Source organism: Sciurus carolinensis, chromosome 6 (assembly GCF_902686445.1).
Source record: "Sciurus carolinensis chromosome 6, mSciCar1.2, whole genome shotgun sequence".
Classification (NCBI taxonomy): domain Eukaryota; kingdom Metazoa; phylum Chordata; class Mammalia; order Rodentia; family Sciuridae; genus Sciurus; species Sciurus carolinensis.
The window spans coordinates 75,506,741-75,533,393 of NC_062218.1; the positions used below are offsets into that span (position 1 = coordinate 75,506,741).

The window sequence follows — 26,653 nt, forward strand, 5'->3', positions numbered from 1 at the left end:
ACTAAAAATAAATAGAAGAAAATCAGTAGAGTAAAGGGGACAGAGGGAAGGAGAAGGGGAGGAAAAGGGGAAGTTCTGGGGCCTGAATTGGAGCAAATTATATTCCATAGTTGTATAATTATGTCAAAATGAATTCCAATAATATGTATAACTATAATGCGCTAATAAAAATGAGAGTATACCTGAGGCAGAATCTTACTGGAAAATGAAAATAAAAAACAACTGCCATGCACTTTTTTGTCTTATATCCAAGTTTAGAAGGCTCTTTCTTAAATTTATCATTACTGTGAGCCTCACGTCTGTACCCACAGGCTTTGGAAGTCACAAGCAGTGACTGGGGCATTCAAGTCCAGTGTGGCTTGAAGAGTGAAGAGAGAGTGGTTCTAGACTGGAAAGGTAGGGTCTGTTCGTGCTCTGCCTTAGTCCACAGGAAGGAGCTTGCATTTACTGAGTGCCATTAAAAAGCCTTTAAAGTTTCTCCTGTAAGATGCTTTTTATTATGGAAAGTTTTAAATGTACACAAAAGTTGAAGAAGTCTTGTTGGGAACACAAATGAAATCACCCAATGTAGGATTCAACCTTTGTCCTTTAACTCTCCAGCTTAGTGCTCCATTATTATTCCTTTCATAATTTTTAAAAATATTTTTTAGTTATTGAAGGACCTTTATTTAATTTGCTTATTTATATGTGGTGCTGGGAATCGAACCTAGTGCCTCACACATACTAGGCAAGTGCTCTACCACTGAGCCACTCCTCTCCTAATTAATGTATGGGAGATACATGAAGGAGTAAAAAATAGTTAAAAATATGAAGGTAATGAAAATAAACTGTAAGACGCACTTAATGGGAAGCTCTAAATTATTTTATATAGCCATAGCAGATAGGCTTTAAGGAGATCTTGAATATGTAAATTGAGAAAAATACTAACTATAGACATACATCTTTAATACTGCATGTACCTATACCTCTTAAAACATTTTAGAAAAAGACTTTAAAAATATAAACCTGCAGGATAAAGGGAAGAAGAGAAGAAACAATAGGTATGCAGTTTGGAGCCAGCAGGCAGATGGATGAATAGTAATTGGCTTTGTTTACCCAAGACAGCTTAACTGTAACCAGCAGGTCTAAACAGACAGACCTACCCAGAGAACCCATGGAACGTACAGGCAGTGGAACCACCAGGAGCCTTTATAACTTTGATGGCAGGCAGGCAACTTGATGGGAAGAAAATTGCTCCAAGAGAGCCTAAGAATCAACCATTCTGTCCTCCATGGTTGTTGACTTCCCCCTAGACCTGTTGCGCATTCTCTCTGGAAATGTAAAGCTTGATCTTTGACCAATAATGTGAGGCATATTTGAGGGTAAGGCTCCTTAAGGAAAATGGGAGTAAGGGACCATCTGATGACTGAATGCCAAGATTCCAGTCCTTTCTCCTGTTGGGTCCCAGAAGTCTTGGTCTTTATATCTGTTCAATGAAGACTATCATTTTATTGAGGAATCGCTAATGATAATGATGTATAGCTGAGAGAGTAAACATGTTATCAACATGATTATCTACATGGTAGCCAGGTACCACTCTATTCCTCAACATCTTGGAAAGAGGTGCTTATTCCTGTCTCTGTATGGAGAAGAAAACAAAGTCTGCCCCAGGAATTTTTTATAAAAATATATGTATATATATAATACATGTATGCATTTTATATGTATATGTATGTATGCGTATAAATATATATGTATGTATTTTATTTTATTTTATATTTTTGTTACTGGGGATTGAACTCGGGGGTGATTAACCACTGAACAATATCCCTAACTCTTTTCTGTATTTTATTTAAAGACAAGCTCTCACTGAGTTGCTTAGGGCCTTGCTAATTTTCTGAGGCTGGCTTTGAATTTGCAATTCTGCCTCAGCCTTCCATGCTGTTGGGATTCCAGGCGTGCACCACCATGCCTGGCTATATATGGCTATATCTATATATATATCTCTATATATACACATTTTTTTTTCAAGAAAATAATCACTTTTTATTTTATTTCATAGCCACACAAAATACCTGCAAAATAAGCTTTAGTATGGGGCTAAATTAAACAGATTGCCAAACTGCATTACCTTGGAGTCATCCTCAACTTACATTCAATGCATAAGTTCTATCCTTTCTTCTTCTTTTGTTCTTATTTTGGAACTGAGCATTGAACCCAGAGGCACTTTACCACTGGGCTACATCCTCAGCCCTTTTTATATTTTATTTTGAGACAAGGTCTTGCTAAGTTGCTCAGGGCCTCACTAAGTTGCTGAGGCTGGTGTCGAACTTGCAATCCTCCTACCTCAGCCTCCTGAGTATTGGGAGTACAGGCATGTACCACCATGCCCAGCTGATTCTTTCTTTTCATGGCCTCTGAAGTATGCCATGAATACTTCCATGGTGAAGATCCTTGTGTGTTCTTGACTCTAATATGTCATAACTTCTTGTCTTTCTTCCTTCCAAATAATCCTTTAAATAACTAGTAATCTTTTCATTGGTTCTTTTTAGTTATATAAAAATAGCAGAATCCATTTTGACATAATTATAAAAGTTTGGAATGTATCTTGTTCTAATTCAGTTCCCAGTATCTTTCCTTTCCCTTCCTTCCCCTCTCTCTTGCTCCCTTCCCTCTATTGTTCTTTCAGCCATTTACCCATAGTTATTTTTTAAAATTAATTCATTGCAGATGTACATGATGGTGAGATTAACTATGACATGTTCATATAACATAGGAAAGTTATGTCAGATTCATTATACTGTCTTTCTTTTCCCATATCCCACCCTTCCCTTCATTCCCCTTTGTCTACGTCACTGAACTATTCTTCCTGACCTCTTCCTTATTGTGGTTTAGCATTCACATATCAGAGAAAACATTTGACCTTTGGTTTTTTTGGGGGGGATTGGCTTATTTCACTTAGCATGATAGTCTCCAGATCCATCCATTTACCAGCAAATAGCCACTCTTCTTTATGGCTGAGTAATGTTTCATCGTGTATATATGCCAAAATTTCTTTATCTGTTCTTCTATTGAAGGGCACCTAGGTTGGCTCCATAGCTTAGCTATTGTGAATTGTACTCTTGTAAACATTGATGTGGTTGTGTCACTGTAGTATGCTCATTTGAAGTCCTTGGATGTATACTGAGGAGTGGGATGACTGGGTCAAATGGTGATTCCATTCCTAGTTTTTCAAGGAATCTCCATACTTCTTTCCAGATTGTTTGCACCAATTTGCAGTCCCACCAACAATGTATGAGTGTACACTTTTCCCCACATCCTCACCAACATTTATTGTTACTTGTACAAATTCAAACTTAATCATCATTTCCCTACTTAACGTCTCATTGTCATTAAGACAAAGTTAATATTCCTTAAGATTGTGTGTCTTATCATTCCCTTATATGCAATCAATTCACTAGGAATAGTTAATTACTTTTTTTTAAATTTTTTTTCTTTTTTTCTTTTTTTTATTGTATACAAATGGGATACATGTTGTTTCTCTATTTGTACATAGAGTCAAGATTTCATCTCACCCCAATTAGAATGGCGATTATCAAGAATACAAGCAACAATAGGTGTTGGCGAGGATGTGGTGAAAAAGGAACACTCATACATTGCTGGTGGAGTTGCAAATTAGTGCAGCCACTCTGGAAAGCAGTGTGGAGATTCCTCAGAAAGCTTGAAATGGAAACACCATTTGACCCAGCTATCCCACTCCTTGGCCTATACCCAAAGGACTTAAAATCAGCATACTACAGAGATACAGCCACATCAATGTTCATTGCTGCTCAATTCACCATAGCCAGATTGTGGAACCAACCTAGATGCCCTTCAGTTGATGAATGGATAAAGAAACTGTGGCATATATATACAATGGAATATTACTCCGCAATGAAGAATGATAAAATTATGGCATTTGTAGGCAAATGGATGAAATTGGAGAATATCATGCTAAGTGAGATAAGCCAATCTCAAAAAACTAAAGGATGAATGATCTCGCTGATAAGCGGATGAGGACATATAATGGGGGGTGGGAGGGGTTAGCATTAGGTTTAGGGTTAGGTTTAGGGTTAGGGATAAGGAGAGCGGTATATATACATTTTTTAATAAAAATAAGTAACACGATATTTTTATTGTTAATAACCTTATGAAAATAGATAATCTTTTACATACTGAATTATATGGATCACTATTATATTTGTGGGTATATACACATTAGTGTCATTTATATATACATGTATATATATATGTATTCACATTAGTATCAACTATCTATTGAAAGATACAAATGAAATTGACAACAGTAGTAGACTATGAGTAGGAGAGGCATCTGTTTGGTGGGGTCACTGTAAGGGGGACATACTTCTCACCATTTACCATTTTTTAAAAAAATATTGTGCCATGAACATATACAAGCTATTTAAAGGTAAATAAAGTGCATTCCTTAAAGATTAAACATAAATAATAAAATAAAGGTAATTATATTAGCTGTAGTCTGAGAGACTATTACCTTTTTCATTTAATAAATGTTTCCACTCAACGTTTATTGCAGCACTATTCACAGTAGGCAAAATGAAATCAACCTAGGTACCCATCAATGAATGAGTGATTACAGAAAATATTGTATATATATATATATATATATATATATATATATATATATGGTGAAATTTCAGCCATATACAAGAATGGAATCATGTCATTTGCAGCAATATGGATAGAACTGGAGGATGTTACGAAGTGACAAAAATCAGGTACAGAAAGACAAATACTGGGTTTTCTCATGGAAGCTAAAACTTGATCTAAAAAAGTGGAGAATAGAATAGTGGTTATCGGAACTTGGGAGGGTGTTGGGGAGATAGGTGGAAAGAGGATGGTGGGTACAGGGGTGTAGTTGGATAGCAAGAATAATTTCTAACACTTTATAGCACATTGGGATAACTATAGTTGGCAACAATTAATTGAAAACCCCAACACACACACATACACACACACACACAGAGAAATGACAAATGTCTGAAGTGATTGATATGACAGTGGTCTGATCATTACTATTGTACACATGTATTGAATTGTCCCAGTGTGTTCTATAAATATGTACACTTATTACATTGTCAGAAACAAACTATATTAAGAATATTTCTTCTATTTGTATCATTAGATAGCTACTTGGTTTGTTTGTTGTGAAAGTTTTAAATTTAAATTCTATTTTGGTATAAAAAAGGATAAGTTCAAGTTTTCTCTCTCTCTCTCTTTTTTTTTTTTTTTTTTTTTTTTTTTTTTTTGTGGTACTGGGGATTGAATCCAGGGCCATGTGCATGTGAGGTAAGCACTCTACCAACTCAGTTATATCCCCAGCCTAAAAAGTTCAGTTTTTATAGTACTTACCAAATACAAACAACACAGATTAAAAATTCTTGAAAGCTAAATAATTGATGATACGAATGATGAAACTTCTCTTGTTCCATGGGAGTAATTCTATAGTTTTAGAATACCCCTTAGTAAATGTAATAGAATTAAGGTAATTCTATACTTGAAAACCTTGCTCTATTAGGATCATATTTTCGGTATTAATTACCTGGTGGTCATACCGTGAGAAGATGCTTGATACAGCATTGATGGTAAAAGCTGAAGCTGAGAAGCCAAAGCATCCCTTGGATTCTGCATTAGTGCTGTTTGTCTTTTGGGGATCTTCTCCCATCACTCATAGATATTGTACAGTTGCTTATTTTGCAACTTAAAAAAGAGTTAACTTTCAAACTGAAGAAAGATTTTTTTGTAAGTTGATTATTGTAAAATCATAAACTGTTTTTCTTTACATTGTCATCTTTTGAGTCTTGAACCTTATTTATTTATTTTTATTTTTTATTGATTTATTTTTAACACTTCATTATTCTACTCTGCTTCTTCAAAATTATTGGGGCCTGAAACAGGAGTTTCAACTTCCATGTTCTCAAAACATGCTATGCTTGTTTATTTCCTAAGGTACTCAGTCGTTGGAAGTTGGATGGGGAACAACACTAGGACATCTTTTTTCAACGGAAAGAAAGAGTCATTATGGAGGATGGCAGTAGAAAGGAATTAAAACGCACACTAATGGAAAGAAGCATGGTATTGGGCTTCCTTGGTGACAATCAGAAGAACATTAACTTTTTCAGGAACTGAGTTGATATGGTGTACTCATGTTCTGCCATGTTCTATTCTGAAAACAACCTTAGACTATCTCAGTGTCCTAAGTTTTCTAACTAGCCACTCCTAGTTTTGAGGTGGAGGGGAGAACACTGCACTGTGAGTAGAGATGGTGGTGGAAATTTCATGAGCAGAGCAAAGGTGCACAGGACTAATGCTGCATCACGCTTGAGTCGATTTAGGCTGGGGATATAACTGAGTTGGTAGAGTGCTTACCTCACATGCACATGGCCCTGGATTCAATTCCCAGTACCACAAAAAAAAAAAAAAAAAAAAAAAAAAAATGAGAGAGAGAAAACTTGAACTTGTCCTTTTTTATACCAAAATAGAATTTAAATTTAAAACTTTCACAACAAACAAACCAAGTAGCTACTTAATGATACAAATAGAAGAAATATTCTTAATATAGTTTGTTTCTGACAATGTTGACATTCCACTTGGCATATTCTAACACTTCACACTCTTACAGGTTGGAGATTGGTGGATGAATACTGACCTTGAAAGAGACAGAAAGTCAAACCCAAACCCACAGAACAAACATGTGATTTGTTGTCTTAGGAACTGGAAAATCCAGGGTAAATTGGATTCACAAACTTAAGCTTGGTTTTCAGACATGGCTCCTTATCACCTCTTGATTCAGTGTGCAGCTGTACTGGTTTCATTTCCAGTTTGTGGGAGACACTGACTCCAATCATTACAATCCTAAACCCTTGAGGTACAGATAATCTACATCCCTGTGTTGAAGCAAAAAGTCTCAGAATTCTGTCTTCTTGACTTTATTGCCCCCATCTGAATCATTTACCTATCCTCGTGAGTTTCTTGGAGGCAAGGACTATATCTTAAGTATTCTTGTGTCCTCAGTCATTAGCACAGTGCTAAAAATGTCAAGTAGGCACTCAATATACAGTCCTTACACTAAGCTGTAAGTTGCTCTTCTGAAAGCAATCAATTTGCATTTTAAGAGCTACTCTAATATACTCCAGGTTTTAATTCTAAATTTTCCTTTGCTCATGGAATTAGGTGACTTGTTGGTAGACTGAATCTGATTATTAGGACTCAAGAACCTGTAACTTTGTACCTGTGTGTTATCAAGACAATCAAAACTTTATAGTATAATTCAGAAAATAAAGAAGAAAGTAATGTAAATCTCATGTCATCTTAACACTGTGAGAGATCTACTAAGGGATGAGAGATTGATTTGCAGGAACAGTTTTAACTTCCTCTGAATCATACCCAATGAAAGTCAGAGGTGTAAGAACATAGATGGTAGTTGGAAATGAGAGGATTTGAGGATTGGAATAGCATGCCAGTACAGAGAGGAGGAATTGTCATTGATGCTGAAGTTATTCTTTCACAATTGTGACAGAATGAATTACACACATTATGATCTTCAAACATATGTTTGAAGTTCACTTTACAGAGAAATTTAAAATAAGTGGTCTGATGTGGCATGTAAATTTTTTATTAAATCTAATAAGAGAAAAAGTGACCTGAAATGTTAGTAATATTAGTAATGGTGCCAATTACTTATGCTTAATCTTCTGAGTTTAATAAAATGTAAAGGAAGCTCTAAACACTAGATTTTTAGTATGACAGAGGAAAATGTACTTAGTTACTATAAAAAAAGGACTATTCAGCTTTTGTGTAATTATGCCTGTCTTCTAATGGAAATGTCATTTTGAAAGCTTTTTTTCATCCTTTAATTTCCGTTGAATGCCAACCTTGCCCCAACAACCTTTCTTGTAGCTTGAAAAGATGAAAGCCAAGGAGTTGGAATTATCAATGATGTCACACCATTTGAGGCATTTCCAATCATGCTTGTTTGTTCATTTTGCATAATCTCAAGCTCATTGATGTGAACCAATTTAAAATGAATTTAACTGACCTAAACACAAGATCTTGGAGCTCTAATTGCCTGGGAAATTGTAAGACTGCAGCATTTGAGTTCATTGGTCCTGACATTAGAAGATGCTGTTAAATATTTAAAATAGTCAAGAGAATAGTAGTGTCATTTAAATACATGTAACATTTATCAGAATAACAAGGTACACAATTTGCACAATTTTAGGAGTCTCTTAATTATGAGTTTTGTGGCAGTTTTGTTATTTTGCATTAGTTTAAAGTATGTGAATACTTGGGAAAATGTAGCATTAATAATCTACCAGATTATTCAAGATGGAGATGTGTGATTTGTAGGAATAAAATGTAAGAGGCAGTGTAGTGGGGTGTCTGGGTAAAGACTCTGCATGTTAACTAACAGGACACATTAACTAAACTGTCTGACCCTTAGTTTACTTTACCTTTTTTTCTTTCTTTTTTTTTTTTTTGGTACTGGGGATTGAACCCAAGGGTGCTAACCACACATTCCAAGCCCTTTTTATATTTTATTTAGAGACAAGGTCTCGCTAACTAGCTTAGGGCCTCACTAAATGCTGATGCTGGCCTTGCCTTGATCTCATGATCCTCCTACCTCAACCTCCTGAGCCGCTGGGATTACAGGCGTGTGTTTAGCCTTAGTTTTCAAGCTATAAAATGGGATTAATGATATTCTAACCTTCACAGAGATGTGAAGGGATTAAATGCATTAATGTATATAAAGTACCCAAACAGTACTATATAAGCATTTGCTGTCTTTATTACTTTCTATGGGTCATTATGGTATTTCTTTAGGGTGTATGGAATCAAAATGCAATTTCAGAATAGGTAGAAAAACACATGAGGAACTTTGTAGTAAGTTCACACCTCTACTATTGATGAATTATTAACTGTGGCCTTTCATATGTCCACTTGAGGACATATTCCTCATACTATCGCCCATACTCTAGGACAGACAATGTTTTTCCAAGTGTATCCTAAGGATCAGATGCATCAGAATGAACAGGATATTATTAAAAAGACTCATGGCCCCAGACTAGACCCACTGGATCAGAATTTCTGATACAGGGAATTGGCATTTTCACAAATGCCTGAGTTGATTCTTAGGCAGTACAAATTTTGAGCATAGTTCTCAGTTTTTTGTGATTCCCTCTTTTTATGCTGTAATCTCACTTTAATGTCTTCTTAATTCCCTCAAGTTCTTTTATATCTCGTATGCCAGGATTTGAGATTTTTCTTTCAGAATCACAGTAAAGTCAGTCTTTCTCTTTTACACCCAAGGCCTAAGTTGTTACCTTCTCATTCCTCTATTTTGTATTCTTTCCATTACCCAAGGACATTTCTTTCCCACTACTTGTCATAAGTGGGGTGTGAAATCATTCTGGCTTTGGAATAAAGATCTTCCCTCCTTGACATTTGGTTTAGCTCAGAGCTGCTTCCACCTTTGGGAAGCATGGGAAAGCATTTCTCACTTATGCTTTGCTTTTTTCCCTGACTTTTCTTCCTTTTTTTTTTTTTTTTTTTTTTTTTTCCTATTTTCTTTCTTTCCATTATGGTTCCTAGATTAGAAGTCAGGAAAGAATGGTGAAGTCAGCTGTTGAAGACACCTCACTTAGCCTAATGACAGACTTGCTTAGAGAGAAGGAACAGCTGCAAAAACATGTCCTTGTCCTCCAGAATCTCTCTCCCTGTTGGCCTGTGTCCCTTTCTTGGACTCCATGTGAACTCTGTACTCTATGGATGTTGCCATTGGTAGCATGTGAGACATCACCGAGCCATGTTACACTGCATCCTTTGAGTATACTTACTCAGAAAATTGCATCGGAACCCTAAAATATATCAAGAACTGGTGTATATGGTGATTCCTAAATAAAAAGCCATGTGTGGTCAGATGGAAATACCACATGTGTGAACATTTTATTACCTCTTGGCCAAGATAAAGATCAATAGGAGGCATTTTGGCTCATAGCATACATAAAGCAACGCTCCTTTAAAATGCATGAACTTGTTATGTTCGAGTGACTGATCACATAGATCCATTGGAATCTTAATGATCCGTGAGATAAATCGCTCACATTTTTAGAGGTACATCTACATTACAAAACAACATTGCTTTCAAGAGGCCACTGTAGTGTTGTGCTTTTGAAAACAGAGCTGAAAGTAGGAACAATATTGATGACTCATAAATGCCTATATTGTAGTAAGAAGAAAGCAATAGGAGTTATGGAAAAGAAGGAAATACACACTTTACCAAATTTACTTATTTAAAGCAATGTGGCTATTTTCTAAGAAGTAGTATTGGTATTTTAGTTAATGAAATAGAAGGAATTTAAATCTTGGAAATTTAGCTCTTCTTCGAAAGGGTTAACAGTTCCTAGCAATAACTAAATTTAAAAAATCAAGATAAATTAACTAACAAATAGACATCAACCAAGAAATCAATTTATAGCTAAAACTTCAGCTTCAACTTTGTTAGTGTTGATTGGTATTTTACAGTTTTATCTGGAGAAAGATGGACTTTAATTACTTTTCTGTGTCTCTGCTTAGGTTTTTCTGAGACTAAAGTGTGAGTGTCAATAAGTTTTGTAATAAATTAAATTTGATAAAGTTTACCTTATAAATACCATCTTGGTATAGAAAAAATTAATTACAAATATTAGAAGGAGAACCATAAGAAGAGATTTTTAACTTAGTCATCATAAGTTCAAGTGCAAAAGCTTAATGTTTGATGTATTTATATCTTAGTTGTTGATGAACTCTTCTTTATATACTTATATCTATAGATGCAAAATATAATGACAATATATTAACTATGTTATGTGACTAATCTTTTGTATTTATTCCTATAGGGATGCCCTCTGCATCTACAGTAGTAAATCTTCTTTCAGCTTTATTCATCCCTTTTGTATTTGGAGAAACAGAAATAAGGTTTGCTGGACAAACAGAATTTGTTGTTAATGAAACAAGTACTACAGTTATTCGTCTTGTCATTGAAAGAATAGGAGAGCCAGCAAATGTTACTGCAATTATATCGGTGAGAAATTATTATAGTTCTATTCTTTTTGAAATATATATGAAATTTCTAGTTGTAATGTTGCTATGTCTAGTTGAAATGTTGCTATGAGTTTTTTGGGGGGTGTTGTGATTTTTTTTAATTGGAGCTTTATACTTTCACAGAATAATTGGCTTCCTCCTGACATACTTGTACATGCATAAAATTTGATTTCAGTTTGGCATCCCCCGCTTTTCCCTTCCTTTTTCCTCCCATCCTCCCTCCCCTTATTATGAAATTTTGAGTACTAGTCTTATTATGATAAATGATTTACAGATAATACTGTTCTACTCATGTCTCTTTCAGGCTCATAGAGTGCTCCAGTATAGCCATGTGCATTTGACAATAGCATTTTCAGGATAAAGACTAATGATTTTAAAGTGTTTGTATCTTTATTTTAAAACAAGAACATTTTATTTTGCATAATTTGAATCATAACATCTCTGCTTAGACATATTGTCTGTTGTAGCATGGCTTAGAGAAAATGCATGGAATATTTAAATGAGAAAAGTTGCAATTAAAAATTCCCAAGTTCTGTTAGAGATTTCTTCTTGTGGGAAAGCTAAGTATATTAACTTAAATAAAAGTTTATTAGAATTTGTTAAATTCTTGATCTACCTGCACACAGTTTAATTTTTGGGTGGACTGTGTGCCATTTTATGAGTGTTTAATCAAAAAGTAATGTCACAGGACCACTAAAAGTCAAAATACTAGAAAAAGTACTAGAAAGTACTAGAAAATTTTATTTGCAAAGGCAAATTTTTAAACAATAGGTTAAATTATCATGTTATGAAATATTGCAAAAACGAAGAAAAACTATTTATGAAATTAACCCAATCTCATAATTTTGTACATTGCTCTTAGTTTTCACTTAATACATGACATATGTATATACTTACTGAGTTTATTCTTAGTTCAAGTATACATTGTATTTGTTATTCTTTTAAAAAAATTTTTTTTAGATGTTGATGGATCTTTATTTTATTCATTTATTTTTATGTGGTGCTGAGAATCGAACCCAGTGCCTCACACAGCTAGGCAAGTGCTCTACCAGTGAGCTACAACCCTAGCCCTTGATAATCTTTTAAATATAATTTTGATAGTAACATAATGATTTTTCCAGGTTGCTCCATTATTTTCATTTTTCTCGAGGGTGTCATTGCATCCTGATCATTCCTTAACTGTTTTTCATTGAGGTTGCTTCTAGGTTTTCCTGATATGAATATCATTCTGATGAAACTGTTTATATACATGCTTTTTTCCATATTATGGATTATTAAGTTATTTTCATAGGTTGGATAACTGTATTTTTGTTTGTTCACTGGCTCTTGATAACACTGGTACTGTGCCATTTTTCTCTAGTAAGATTTGAGTGCAAGTTTTCCAACATTCTTGACAACTATTTTGATTTCTCAAGGATTTAAAACAATTTATTTTTATAAATTAGAACTAGAAATTGACTAAAATTTTTCTATACATGTTCTTCATTTTGATTTGTATTAAGTTATATTATTTTTCCTTATTCATTTTAAGCTCTTTCATGAAAGAGCTCATTGGATTTGCTCAATGAATTTCTCTTTTGTAATTTTGTAATTATTACTCTCCTAGACTCTTAGCAATGCTGATTTTACAGAATAAGATCTTGAAAAGTTAAGGAAAATTTATAGTGACCAAGAAATTTGGGATGCTAAACAAATTGGTTCTTTATTGGAGTTGCTGTGGGATAATATAAATTCAACTTCAGACTGAAAGTTTTGAAAACAGCAGTTTCTTTGAAACTAATTGGGAAAGAACTGATTTCCCTGGCAGTTTTTGGCAGTCTACTTCCATCTCTTTGTGAATTTTACCTGTAATTCAGCTTCTTGTTAGGTTTGGTGTAAGCCACTTCAGATCAATGTAGAGGCAGAGAAAAACATTCACAGCATTACTTTCCTATGTCATTGTTAATTTTCTATGTCATTATTTCTTTTTCTTCCACAACATAAACAAATGTTTTTGTATAGAATCATTTGTTTTTTATTATCTTTTTTCTGAAGTTTTTTTTACCAGTTTTTAAATATTTATGTTTTCTATTTTTGTACATCCTGTTATAAATGTCAGTGCCATTTGATTTATGCTTTTTCTCTTGAGTGCTTCAGTTAGCATCAGTTTTGCTTGTCCTAGCTGTTAAGTATGAATGACTTATATTTTGCATTTCGTAGCTGTATGGAGAAGACACTGGTGACTTTTTTGATACATATGCTGCAGCTTTTATACCTGCGGGAGAAACAAATAGGACAGTGTACATAGCAGTATGTGATGATGACCTACCAGAGCCTGACGAAACTTTCATTTTTCATTTAACATTGCAGGTAAGTCATTCTTTCCCTCTTAACCTTAAACTTATAAGAATCTATCTGGAGGTAAGATGATCAGATGGAAGTGATTTTCATAGACACCACAACCACAGTGTCTCTGGCAATCACCCAGTCTGGTTACTCCTAGAACAAAATGTTTACAATATCCTACAGCCTGTGTCTGGATCCATTCAGCTCACTGAGGCATTGCTGTGACAGATGCTCCACAAACCTTGTTTTCCCTTTGACCTTTTTCTTTTCTCCCTCCCCCCACTACCAGATACACAAAGAATAACCATGACGTGTGAGTTCAAAAGAGAAGAATACAAAAAGCAAGCATGGAAGTCCCTGTGCCCTAGAAGAAGTTCAGAGTATCCCTGAGGAAAAAAACCTCAAATAGCCTAAGATTTAATTGAAATTTATGACTTGATCTGTTAGGTTGAGACAGTGACTGATAATACCATTCTAGTTAATTTTTCTGAGAAAGATTTTAGAATAATCGTTTGAGGGTTATTGCTTCAGAGTTGTGAAAATGATACTTGAAATAGATGTGTTTTGCTTTTGTGAGTCATTTTTTTTCATATTCCTTTATGCTGCCATTGAATATCAATAAAAATGTTGCAGGAAACTCTAGTTTTATAAGAAAAATCATTTCAATATTTTATTTTTAAATTATGTTTTATTTTTTGGTACTGGGAATTGAACTCAGGGGTGCTTAACCACTGAACCATATCCTTAGCTCTTTTTATTTTTTTAATTTTGAGACAGGTTCTTATTAAGTTGCTTAAGGCCTTGCTAAGATCTTGGGGCTGGCCTTGAACTCACAATCCTCCTGCCTCAGCCTCCCAATCTACTGGGATTATAGACATGAGCCATTGCACTTGGTTATTTTACCTTTATTTTGGCTTTGTGATTTATATAATAACTAATTCTTAAGTTTCAGCACCTTATGTAAGAAAACAAATCATGTTTCAATAGAATTTCATATTGCATAGTTAATAATGGCATTATAATAATTATAAGTTTGTAATATAGCATTACTAGCCAGCGATTACTTATAATTATACTATTATTAATAGTGATTATTGGTTTTTAGAAAGTTTTTGAAAAACTCATGTTGTCTTAAGTTGAATATGTTTTCATAATCTGCCTAAAGTATATTTGTATTTTTATTCATATTCTACATAGAGACAGAAATTCTACGAAATGATTATTTTTCTTCTAATATTTAATTTATTATTCTATTTTTGGACTTTTATTTTAGAAACCTTTAGCAAATGTGAAGCTTGGGTGGCCGAGAACTGTTACTGTGACAATATTATCAAATGACAATGCATTTGGAGTTATTTCATTCAATATGGTATGGTTATAATTTGATGATTCTAATGGTTGCTAGATAGAAGTAAATTTTTTATTATTTTTCATGATATTAGCTAGTATCATCCTGTCCTTTGATATTTGAATAACTCATCATTATATTTGAATAACTTAGCATTACCTCTGTCTCTGTCCCATATTCTATAGACCTTGCATTTTGTTCTGCCTGATATGTTTGTGAACTGAGAAGGCTTCTATGATCATGCTCACCATTTATAATCTCTCTGCAGATTGTGTACCCAGGTGCCTTTTGCTTGATTTCTCCAAATTCCACTTAAAAAAAACATTGTCTACTGAAAGAATGCTGATAAAGCCTTCAGTAATCTTAGAATAGTAGACATTATAGCTCTTCAAAATACTATAGCCAATCCCTACCCCAAAATTTTCCTGTGAATTCATGATGTAGGTTAAAGGTCCATATCATTTCCCTCAATTCCTGTGCTTCTGGACAATCCCATGTTCAGAGGGTTTTATTTTTAAAAACAAGCACACAGGTTTGTCCTTGAGAAAAATTGTTTCTAGCACTTGAAATAAAGCAGGATTTTATCTCCAGTACGATTTGATTTGGCTACTAAATTTTAGGCTACAACAACCTTCCTGAGAATCTTTTTGAATTCTGTTACTATGCATCATTAATAAAATATGATGCTGTAATTTCCAGATTCTTATTCATTTTCCAACCCAGATCACTACAATTGGTAGCATTATGTCATTTTCTTAGTTCCTTATCTTTGAAATAGGTGGGCTATAGATAAATATGATCTTTAGAATTGCATTATCTTCATTAGAAAGGATATTTGACTAACCTTAATTCAGTAGATATTTGGTAACTTGCATTAATAACATTAATTAAATTAATCATTTCATTTTGAATGAAAGGAAATTATTATGGAGCAGGCTTCATTAATTTCTTAATTTCTCTCTCTATTGCTTTCTTTCCAGGATACTCCCCTCCAAGTTATCACCCCAGCCTCATACTAATTAGTTTGAAGATTGCTTCCATTCCTCTTCCCTTTCCTTTCTTTCTTTTCCTTTCTTTTTTGTATTATACCCCTTAGTCTCTGCAAATCAATTCTAATCTATAAGATTGGTCCCAGGTCTTTGACTGGTGGGGTCTCAGTGCTGCCATGCAGCTTCAGAAAGGTTCCAGCCAAGTCCCATACCCAAAAATTAAACTGAGTATTGAGCTCAGCATAGGTTCTCAAATGACTGACTTCAGTTTCCAACTGTGATAATGATTATATTGATAATGAACATGATACTGATGATGGTTATAATAACCAACATTTATTGATCTCTTAGCATGTGTTAGGTATAAGGATAAGTGCTTGAAATACATTATCTCAATGAAATCTCATCACAACCTTTTGGCACAGGTATTCCTAGCCCCTTTTATGAATGGGGATATGGAAATGTGGTGTCACTATGAGGGGTGGCCACTGCTGTCAGATCAAGTATGCTCTTGATGTGTCCTCCTTCCTCCTCATCTACTCTGAGTTTCAACCACACAAGCTGACATGCTTCAACATTTGAAGTTCTTACTCTTTCTCTTCTGGCAGTGATCATGTCCTGAAAGTCATTGGCAGTTGTCTGGTTTTCAGTTACTAACTGACCAATGATGAAGCAAGAGTGATGGGGAGAAAGTTTACATAAAGGGGTGCTCCCAGGGAGTTACCGTCTTGGTCTAGAGGCTTAACTCACTTCTGTGGTTCTAGCCCTGTGAGCATTTTAATTTACCATCCTTCAGCTAGAGAACCTCTAAGATTCCTCAGCAGAACAGATAATGGGTGGTAGAACCAGGTCAAGAATCTACATTTTTGCTTGGCTAGTTTTACTGTTCCTTTTACATATTATTTTTTAAATTTTTTCAGCATTTTTATTAGCCATAATTAATTGGTCCTTGGAATACAATATTCGTAAGCACACACAATGTGGATTGATTTGCCTGTGCCAAGTTAGCATTTCTAAACTAATAGTTTTTTACTATTTGCCTTCCTCTGATTGATTAACGCCTGATTGTATTTGCTTCTCCCAATAGCCTTTGTCAATCACAGTGAGCGAGCCCAGGGGCAAAAATGAGTCTGTGCCTCTTATTCTCATTAGGGAAAAGGGGACCTATGGAATGGTCACTGTGACTTTTGAGGTAAGTTTACTTTAAAATTCAGCGAAAACCCTTTCGAGTCTGTACCAGATGAATATGATTTTCAAAATCAAGGTCCTTTATATAATAAACACAACACTAAATAAAGGTTAATACTTTTGCTATTTATACATTTCATGGTTAATATAAATGCTTTCCTTGCTGCTGTTTACATATATTATGTTCACATGAATAAAATGTATCATTTTAAATGTGGAATAATAATAGATCACAAAATAGAAGAATAATGTTATTTCTGTAAATTCCATAGAATATGATGAACATTTTCAAGTACAGATTTTAAACACAACTTTGGATTACTTAGTTTGTAGAAAATTATTTTATATCTAGTTTCCCCTGATTTTTTCCCAAGACAATGGATGGTATAACAGCAGATGCCTCCACCATGAAGATCATGGATGCTACAGGATGTGGAATGAATAAGATAGGCAGAGGGTGAAGTGCACTTCTCAAGTGCTAGCTGTAACCATTGTTTACTGCTTACTGACCATCCTGTTACCATACTGCTTCTCTGTGAGATTCATATTTAAATTTGCAACTTATTTTTGTGTTTTATTATAAGATACAAAATATGATCACATATGCTATTTTCAAACCTTAGCATACTACTTGCTATCTTAATTATTAATTGTAGCGTCATTAGAGCAGATACTTGGATTGATGTACATAAGTTGTCAGGGTCCTTTCTGCCATGTCCCCCATGGAGGAGGAAAGGGTTAACTGCTGGAAGAGGATGTTGGCCGTTTTTCTGTCTATTACCCAGAAAGCTTATCTACTCAATAAACACACAAGAGCCAATACTCTTTATGAAAGGGAGTGTGATAGGTCCAGCCATACCAGCTCAGGCCTCTTTACCACAACTGAGTCGCCTAACTCTCCTTTATTTATAATATGCAGGTCAAAGGGGCAAGGACCGGGAGGAGCTTCTTCTGTGATGGACAGGTTAGGATAGAGTTAGGGGAGCCATCCTCTTAGGGGGAAAATTCCAGAAGGAGACAGGGAACCACTCCCACGCAGCGCAACAAACTTCTCGGCAGTTCCTAGAAGCCAGGCCTCTGCGTCACATGGCTCAACCTACTTTGATTCTGCTAAATAAGGACAGCTTCCCACAATAAGTCTGTTGTAACATAGAAAGGTTTTATTCATACTGATGGGTAGTTACATTAAAAGGTAGTCATATTAGTTACATATGAATATAAAATAGACAATAATGAATGAAAAACATCATAAACACCAACTAAATATGTAGTATCCTTGCAAGTTCTACATGGGAAACCTTAAGCAATTTTTCATATACTTAGGAATATGCAGATAATAAATTAAAAAAATTTCTAATGATAATATGGGAAAAATTAGAAAATAATTTGTCATGGAAAGGATGTTACCCGAGTTAGACTATTTTCAGCTTATCTATGTATGTCTATAGTTATTTTATTGGGTCATAGCATTTTGTTTATTTAAATAATGATAGGTAATTTTTGTGGAATAATTTATATTTCCATATGCTGTTCTAAGTACATTACACTGATTATCACTGCATGTAAAAGCAGTCCTCCCCAGTACTTGATCTCACTCAGATCTTCATGTTTTCCTCCATAATATTTGTCACATCTAACACATTTATTTGTTCATCATTTGTTCTCTTCCATTATCTGTAAAGTCATGCCTTTGTCTACTACTGTCCCTTTAGCCTCAAAGAGATCAGGCACAGAGAATTCAATAAATATTTTTTTAAATGAATGATTTTATTACATCTTCACATCCATCCTGTGAAATGGAAATTTTTCTGTCCATTTTAAAGGTGATGAAAATGCTGCATAGAGTTATTGAATAACTTCCCAAAGTCACACTGCCAGTGGTGGAACTGGTGTTTCCTTCCATTTCTTAAGGAAATTTACTAATCTTGAATACCTCTGCCCAAGAAGAAATATTTTAGAGTCCTTCCCTCAGGTTTAATAGAGTTGTTGAAAAAAAAAAGAGGTCTTAGAAACCGCATAGTTTAATATAACTACAGTGAAGGTGTGTAATTACATTGTTCATTAAGGGCAGACATACATGGGTTTGTATAATTCTTTTTTTTCCCTTCCCCCCAACCCCTCCCACTCCTCTTTTCCCTCTATAGGGTCCCTTCTTCCTCCATTCTTACCCACCTCCCACCCCTCATTATTGTCATCATTTGCTTATCAGCAAGATCATTCATCCTTTGGTTTTTTGAGATTGGCTTATCTCACTCAGCATGATATTCTCCAATTTTCATCCATTTGCCTGCAAATGCCATAATTTTATTATTCTTTATAGCTGAGTAATATTGCATTGTATATAGATACCTCAGTTTCTTTATCCATTCATCAATTGAAGGGCATCTACGTTGGTTCCACAATCTGGCTATTGTGAATTGAGCAGCTATGAACATTGATGTGGCTGTATCTCTGTAATATGCTGATTTTAAGTCCTTTGGGTATAGGCCGAGGAGTGGGATAGCTGGGTCAAATGGTGGGTCCATTCCAAGTTTTTTAAGGAATCTCCACACTGCTTTCCAGAGTGGCTGCACTAATTTGCAGCCCCACCAGCAATGTACGAGTGTACTTTTTTCCCCACATCCTCTCCAACACCTATTGTTGCTTGTGTTCTTGATAATCGCCATTCTAATTGGGGTGAGATGGAATCTTAGGGTAGTTTTGATTTGCATTTCTCTTATTACTAGAGATGTTGAACATTTTTTCATATGTTTGTTGATTGCTTGTAGATCTTCTTCTGTGAAGCGTCTGTTCATATCCTTAGCCCATTTGTTGATTGGGTTATTTGTATTCTTGGTGTAGAGTTTTTGAGTTCTTTATATATTCTGGAAATTAGTGCTCTATCTGAAGCTTGAGTGGCAAAGATATTCTCCCACTCTGTAGGCTCTCTCTTCCCATTGCTGATAGTTTCCTTTGCTGAGAGAAAACTATTTAGTTTGAATCTATCCCAGTTATTGATTCTTGCTTTAATTTCTTGTGCTATGGAAGTCCTGTTAAGGAAGTCTGATCCTAAGCCAACAAGGTGAAGATTTGGACCTACTTTTTCTTCTATAAGATGCAGGGTCTCTGGTCTGAAATCAAGGTCCTTGATCCATTGTGAGTTGATTTTTGTGCAGGGTGAGAGATAGAGGTTTAGTTTCATTCTGTTGCATATGGATTTCCAGTTTTCCCAGCACCATTTGTTGAAGAGGCTATCTTTTCTTCATTGCATATTTTTGGCACCTTTGTCTAGTATGAGAAAATTGTATTTATTTGAGTTTGTGTCCGTGTCCTCTATTCTGTACCATTGATCTACCTCTCTATTTTGGTGCCAGTACCATGCCGTTTTTGTTACTATTGCTTTGTAGTAGAGTTGAAGATCTGGTATTGTGATACCCCCTGTTTCATTCTTCCTGCTAAGGATTGCTTTAGCTATTCTGGGTTTCTTATTCTTCCAGATGAATTTCACGATTGCTTGCTCTATTTCTGTAAGGTAGGTCATTGGGATTTTAATTGGAATTGCATTGAATCTGTATAGCACTTTTGGTAGTATGGCCATTTTGACAATATTAATTCTGCCTATCCAAGAACATGGGATAATTCTTGATAAGCATCTTCAAGTAAATCTCAGATTTTTGTCTACTGACATAACAATAATGCTTTCTCAATCTTATGAAATATTTTGTTATTGATGACATTGTATAATTCTTTGCAGGTAGAGGGTGGCCCAAATCCCCCTGAAGAAGATTTGAGTCCAGTTAGAGGAAATATCACCTTTCCCCCTGGGAGAGCAACAGTAATTTATAACTTGACAGTACTTGATGATGAGGTGGGAGAATTTTAAACACTCAGAGGAGACAAGGACTCTTGTCCATGTATTAAGGACAATAGAGCCTTGTGCCAAGTATTAATTTGTGTTCAGTATTTGAAATTATTTAAGAATACAGTCTTTTGCAATGTTCGTGTATTGTGGTTGTGTTAGCTTTTCATTACTATGAAAACATAGTAAGAAAAACAACTCAAAATAGAAAGGATTTATTTTGGGGTCATGGTTTCAGAGGTTTCAGTCACTGTTGACTGGCTCCAGAGCTGTGCTTCTGAGGTGAGGCAGAGCATCATGGTGGAGAGGGTGTTGTGGGGACAAAGCTGTTCACCTTGTGGCAGCCAGAGAGAGAGAAGTGGTGGGGAAGGGTCTGGGGACAAGATACATTCCCCAACACATGCCCTCTGAGGCCTGACTCCCTCTAGGTAGGTCCTACCTTCTACAGTTTCCACCACCTCCCAACAGCTATTTAGCTGTAACTCCAAGGGATTAATCCACTGATGAGGTTGAGCCTTCATGGCACAGTCACTGTCCAAAAGCCCCACCTCTGAACACTGCTGCAATGGGGACCAAGCCTTTATAGGTCCAACCCATAAGAGCAGCCAGTCATACTTTAGCTATATATAGCTGTCTATTTGGGGATATGTCTTGTTAATATTTACCTGTCTTAATTCACATTAAATGGTACATCTGTGTCCTGGGATGTAGCTCTGTGGTAAAGCTTTGCCTCACATGCATGAGGCCCTGTGATCCCCAGCACCACACACAGAAACACATTATGCATCTAGACAAATTGTTCATTTAAAAACTGATGAACCTGAATATAATTGACAACTGTACATAATGCAAAACTTTAAGCATTTTGTAAACTCTGATGATTGATTTTATTAGTCACTTCAGAATTTAGCAAGAATGCTGCTGCTTACCCTAGAATAAACATTTAACTATAAAAGCAAAGAAAATTCTATTGCACTTGGTATTTTTGTGTAGATATTTTAGGTGTTCAGTTATATGAAGGCTTTTATTTTCACATTTCAGATTGAAACTATCAAGGATTTAATAAAATACATGACATAGCTAGTTTAATTGCTAAGGAAAACGTGAATCTGAATAATAATGTATAAGAATGTCTCCCATGAGCAGGCAAGAGAAAACAACTTTAAAGAATTCAAGTATTGCCAGAGGAGTGAAAACAGAGGGAATTTTTAGCTCTTCTACCAAAATCCTAAAACCAAATCACAAGGAACACCAAGAGAAGAAAAAAATGCATTAGAAAATATTATTGGAAAAGAACATTTCTCTTGACAAGTATTTAATATTTACTAGCACTAATAACTCTAGTTTTAGTTCTGTAAACCAAAAAAAAATTTCTATTCTGAGATCTCAGGGCACTGGAAAGATTATAATTTGGTGGGGATGATTAATTATCATTCTATTTATAAATGTAAAAGATTTATATCAAATCATTTTTTGAGATAAATTTCTTTACTTTGTTATCTTATTATTAGTGGAAGTAAAATGATGCATTTTTCCACTTTCATTCTTTAAACAGAATTTATACTGAAGGAAGAGGTTAAATAGCACAGTGGAGATTTAACCCCAAGGTTTCTGCACAGGAAAAGAAAAGTTTCCACTTTAATAATGTCAACATTTGTCTAGTAGTGACCCTTATAGCTCATTTTCCAGAGGGGCATGATGGGAATTTTGAAAATCCTATGACTTAGATCATATAGTTGACTCCTCAATTCCAAAACATTAGAGAGAAGCCAAAATAATTCACATGCTGAAAACTAACAATTATATGATATTTAATATACTTTTGAAGATTCTTGGATTTAATTAAACTTTGAATGCTGCTTCTGATCCTATCAACCTGATACAATTGATGAGAATTTATATCCAATTTTACTATGTAATCTTTATAGTTATCTAAAGTCTGATCAAGATTGAAAAAGATGTCTATACCATTGCTTTATTAACTTTTCCATTTCTATCTGAAATAGGCTATTTACCTTTGGAAAATATTTTAATAAATAGAGATTAGACAAGACTATTTGCTCCCTTCAGTTACAGATTTTTTTCATTTCTATGTAATTGTATTGAAACAGTGACTTTTTTTACTTTGGTTTCTTTGCAGATGTTTTGGCTATTGATATTTTGCTACTGTTTATGTTCCTTTTCCAGGTACCAGAAAATGATGAAATATTTTTGATTCACCTGAAAAGTTTAGAAGGAGGAGCTGAGATTAACACCTCTAGAAATTCAGTTGAGATAATCATCAAGAAAAATGATGCTCCTGTGAGATTCATTCAGAGTGTTTACTTGGTACCTGAGGAAGACCATGTACTCGTAATTCCAGTGATTCGTGGAAAGGATAACAATGGAAATCTGATTGGATCTGATGAATATGAAGTTTCAATCAGATATACAATAAAAACTGGGAATTCTACAGCACATGCCCAGCAAAATTTAGACTTTATTGATCTTCAGCCAAACACAACTGTTGTTTTTCCACCTTTAATTCATGAATCACACCTGAAATTCCAAATAGTTGATGACACCATACCAGAGATTGCCGAATCATTTCATATTATATTACTAAAGGACACTTTACAGGGAGATGCTGTGCTAATAGGCCCTTCTATTGTTCAGGTTACCATTAAGCCAAATGACAAACCTTATGGTGTCCTCTCCTTCAACAGTGTCTTGTTTGAAAGGCCAGTTATAATTAATGAAGATACAGTGTTAAGGTATGATTTATTTTAAACCTTTTGCTACAATTATATTAGTATATTATAGATTTAATTTTTGTGGTGTTGGATACAACACTGAACTGTTTGGGTATGAGTCATTTTCTGTGCCATGGCTTCACTGTTTTCTTTGTATTTTGAGTATGATTTAAGTACGCAAATGAACTAACTCTTTATGGTAATCTCCGAGGACACCGTCACATATCTACTGCTTCATGTAAGAATCAATTATTGTTCATGATGGCCAATTTGACATTGGGAGAGCCTATCTAAGGGAAGTAGAATATATGATGTGACAATATATACTTTTTTAAAATTCTAGATTTGAAGAAATTACAGTGGTTAGAAATGGCGGGACCCACGGGAATGTTTCTGTAAACTGGGTGTTGACACGCAACAGCAGTGATCCCTCACCGGTGACAGCAGATATCAGACCAAGTTCTGGGGTTCTCCATTTTTTACAAGGGCAGATGTTGGCCTCAATTCCTCTTACCATTGTTAATGATGATCTCCCAGAAGAGGCTGAAGCTTTTCTACTTAAAATTCTGCCTCATACAATACAAGGAGGTGCTGAAGTGAGCGAACCAGCAGAGGTAAAACTCTTGTTATGCTTTACACTTGCCAGTATATCTGTGCTGCAGAAGAGCCAAGGAATTTGATCACACAGATCAAATTTCTATTTAGTTCAGTGTGACAGGAAGAACTATGGACATATGGTTGTTTACCTGTTTATCAACATTGTCTCTTCTGCAAATAAAAAATTTACTTTTTTTTTCAGGGCTGGGGATCAAACTCAGGGCCTGGGTTAGCCTGTGCTCTACCACTGAACTATGCCCCAACCTCAGTATTTTACTTTTTAAAAAAATTCACAACTTATAATTTAGGAAAGTTTTCAAATATGTTTTTGAAACATACTCTCTTACATATAAGAATCAATCATTTTAGACATGATATGTAAGTAAATATTAAAGTAGCCTAGACTATATAGAGTTTGATCATCTCAGATGTGAGAATTCTGTACTTTAACGTTTCATTTCTTTATTTGCAGCTTTTGTTTTACATTCAGGATAGTGATGATGTTTATGGCCTAATAACATTTTTTCCTATGGAAAACCAGAAGATTGAAAGCAGTCCAGGTGAAAGACATTTATCCTTGAGTTTTACAAGACTTGGAGGAACTAAAGGAGATGTGAGGATGGTTTATTCTGCACTTTATATTCCTGCTGGAGTTGTGGACCCCCTGCGAGTGAAGGATGGCATCTTAAATACATCCAGGAAAAACAGCCTCATTTTTCCAGAACATAAAACTCAAGTCACTACACAGTTACAAATAAGAAATGATGCCTTTCTTCAAAATGGGGCCCACTTCCTAGTACAGGTACTTTAATGATTAAAACAATTAATTTTGTTTAAGCTGCAGTATACTTATCTTTGTGAGTGTAGTTAACAGTTACTTTGCTCTCAGTTTATAGTTTAGATTTTATTTGTTATTTAAAGGTATGTAGAGAGCCCAAGGAGAAATAGTGCCTGTTCCTTAGGTATATAAGGTTGAATAAGACAAGGGGTCTATGAAAATTAATATTCTCATTAGATGATGTTAAAAGTATACCAGACATGAAATGCAAATTAGACTGTAGTGGATGACATAAAAGAATAATTTAACAAGCTGTTGTAGAAGGCAAGAGAGAGAGATTTATAGTTCTTTTGAGTTGATATGGGAAAATGTAACATAAGAGTGGGATTTGTGGAATAAATACATTTTCACAATGACTATTACAGGAGAGGCAGGCTAGAGATAAAAAAGCAATATGAAAAAAGTTGCTTTTAAATAACATATCCCAAATCTTTTATTATTTGCAAATAGACTCTCTGGACTTTCCATTATTTAATTAGAGGGAATAAGGGCCCTGAAACATATCCTTCCATCATTGTTCTCTTATTTCTTACCTTCTATTAACCAAAACATGATTTTTTTTCTCAAGATTGAACAGGACTGCACTCATTTATGATAATGTTATGTAATTTGATATTGGTTGTTTATGAAAATTAGCAATAAAGTCTGCTTATCAAGCTTTGATTATGTAAATAAATATAGAACCAGGTAGTATGAATGGATCAACAAAAGTAAAATCTTATGTCACCAAATGTTTTGCCATCTGAAATATACATTAAATGAAATACTATATTCCATTACTTTCTTTGAATCATGCTTCATTTCACTTTATTTCATTGTTTTGCTTAGACTTTGTTTTATAGTTTATTATTGACCTTTCTGAAATTTATAATCATCCCTTTTCTATATGCTGTCCTTACAATGTTTTTGAGATCTTTGAACTGTCTTACCATCCGTGTTGAATCTTGAGTGTAGCTATTCTAACTGCTTGCTTCTTTCACGTGCGTCTCAGGCATTTTTCTACTGAACTCCTGAATTTTCTTGTTTTTTCTGCCTTAGTTTTTTCTTGGATTATATTATAGTTTCGTGGTAATATATCTCTCCTCAAATATATGTGCAGAAAGGGTATATGCAAGGGAAAGTTTCTGAGTTGCTGAGCACCTGAAAATGTGAAATTTCTTTACATCGATAGTTTGGCTTGGTAGACATTCCTGGAATGAAATAATTTCCTCTTCACACTAGGAAGGTATTGTCTTTAATTTCCACAGTTGTTGAGCTGGGCAGGCTTTCATTCTTAGCTGTTTCTCCACTTGTGCTTGTGTTCTGTGCATTTTGTGAGGACTCTTGCCAAGAGGCCTCCTGGTTGGCCTGGGTCGGGATGTATGATGGGTCAGTCTGTAGGGGAGGCTTACTTGTGGTGTGCCTACCCTAATGTTACTAGGGTGGGAGATCTTAATCTTCATCTTTATTTTTATTTTGTTGTGTCTCCTCTGAGTGGGCAAATTTTGCTATTATGCATGCTTTTGTCTATGAGGAGAACCCACTTTCTGGAGGACCTTTGGATTTCTTGTGGATTAATGGGTATATAGCACGCACCTTTTGTCATGGGCTGGGTATGAGTTGTCACCCAAGTGCTCATGTGCAGGCAAGTTCAGAGGTGAAATGATTAGATTATGAGAA

General features: G+C 34.9%; 1 protein-coding gene across 1 annotated transcript in view; it reads left to right on the top strand.

The window, feature by feature from the left end:
* The window catches only part of Adgrv1 (adhesion G protein-coupled receptor V1), a 583,921-nt gene that overhangs the window by 33,433 nt on the left and 523,835 nt on the right, over positions 1 to 26,653 (top strand). The window contains exons 2-9 of the mRNA XM_047556631.1: positions 10,935 to 11,119; positions 13,339 to 13,488; positions 14,738 to 14,833; positions 16,889 to 16,993; positions 20,723 to 20,836; positions 23,015 to 23,580; positions 23,903 to 24,173; positions 24,629 to 24,958. Of these exons, the coding sequence (XP_047412587.1) occupies positions 10,935 to 11,119; positions 13,339 to 13,488; positions 14,738 to 14,833; positions 16,889 to 16,993; positions 20,723 to 20,836; positions 23,015 to 23,580; positions 23,903 to 24,173; positions 24,629 to 24,958 (1,817 nt within the window). The remainder of the gene's footprint in view (positions 1 to 10,934; positions 11,120 to 13,338; positions 13,489 to 14,737; positions 14,834 to 16,888; positions 16,994 to 20,722; positions 20,837 to 23,014; positions 23,581 to 23,902; positions 24,174 to 24,628; positions 24,959 to 26,653) is intronic.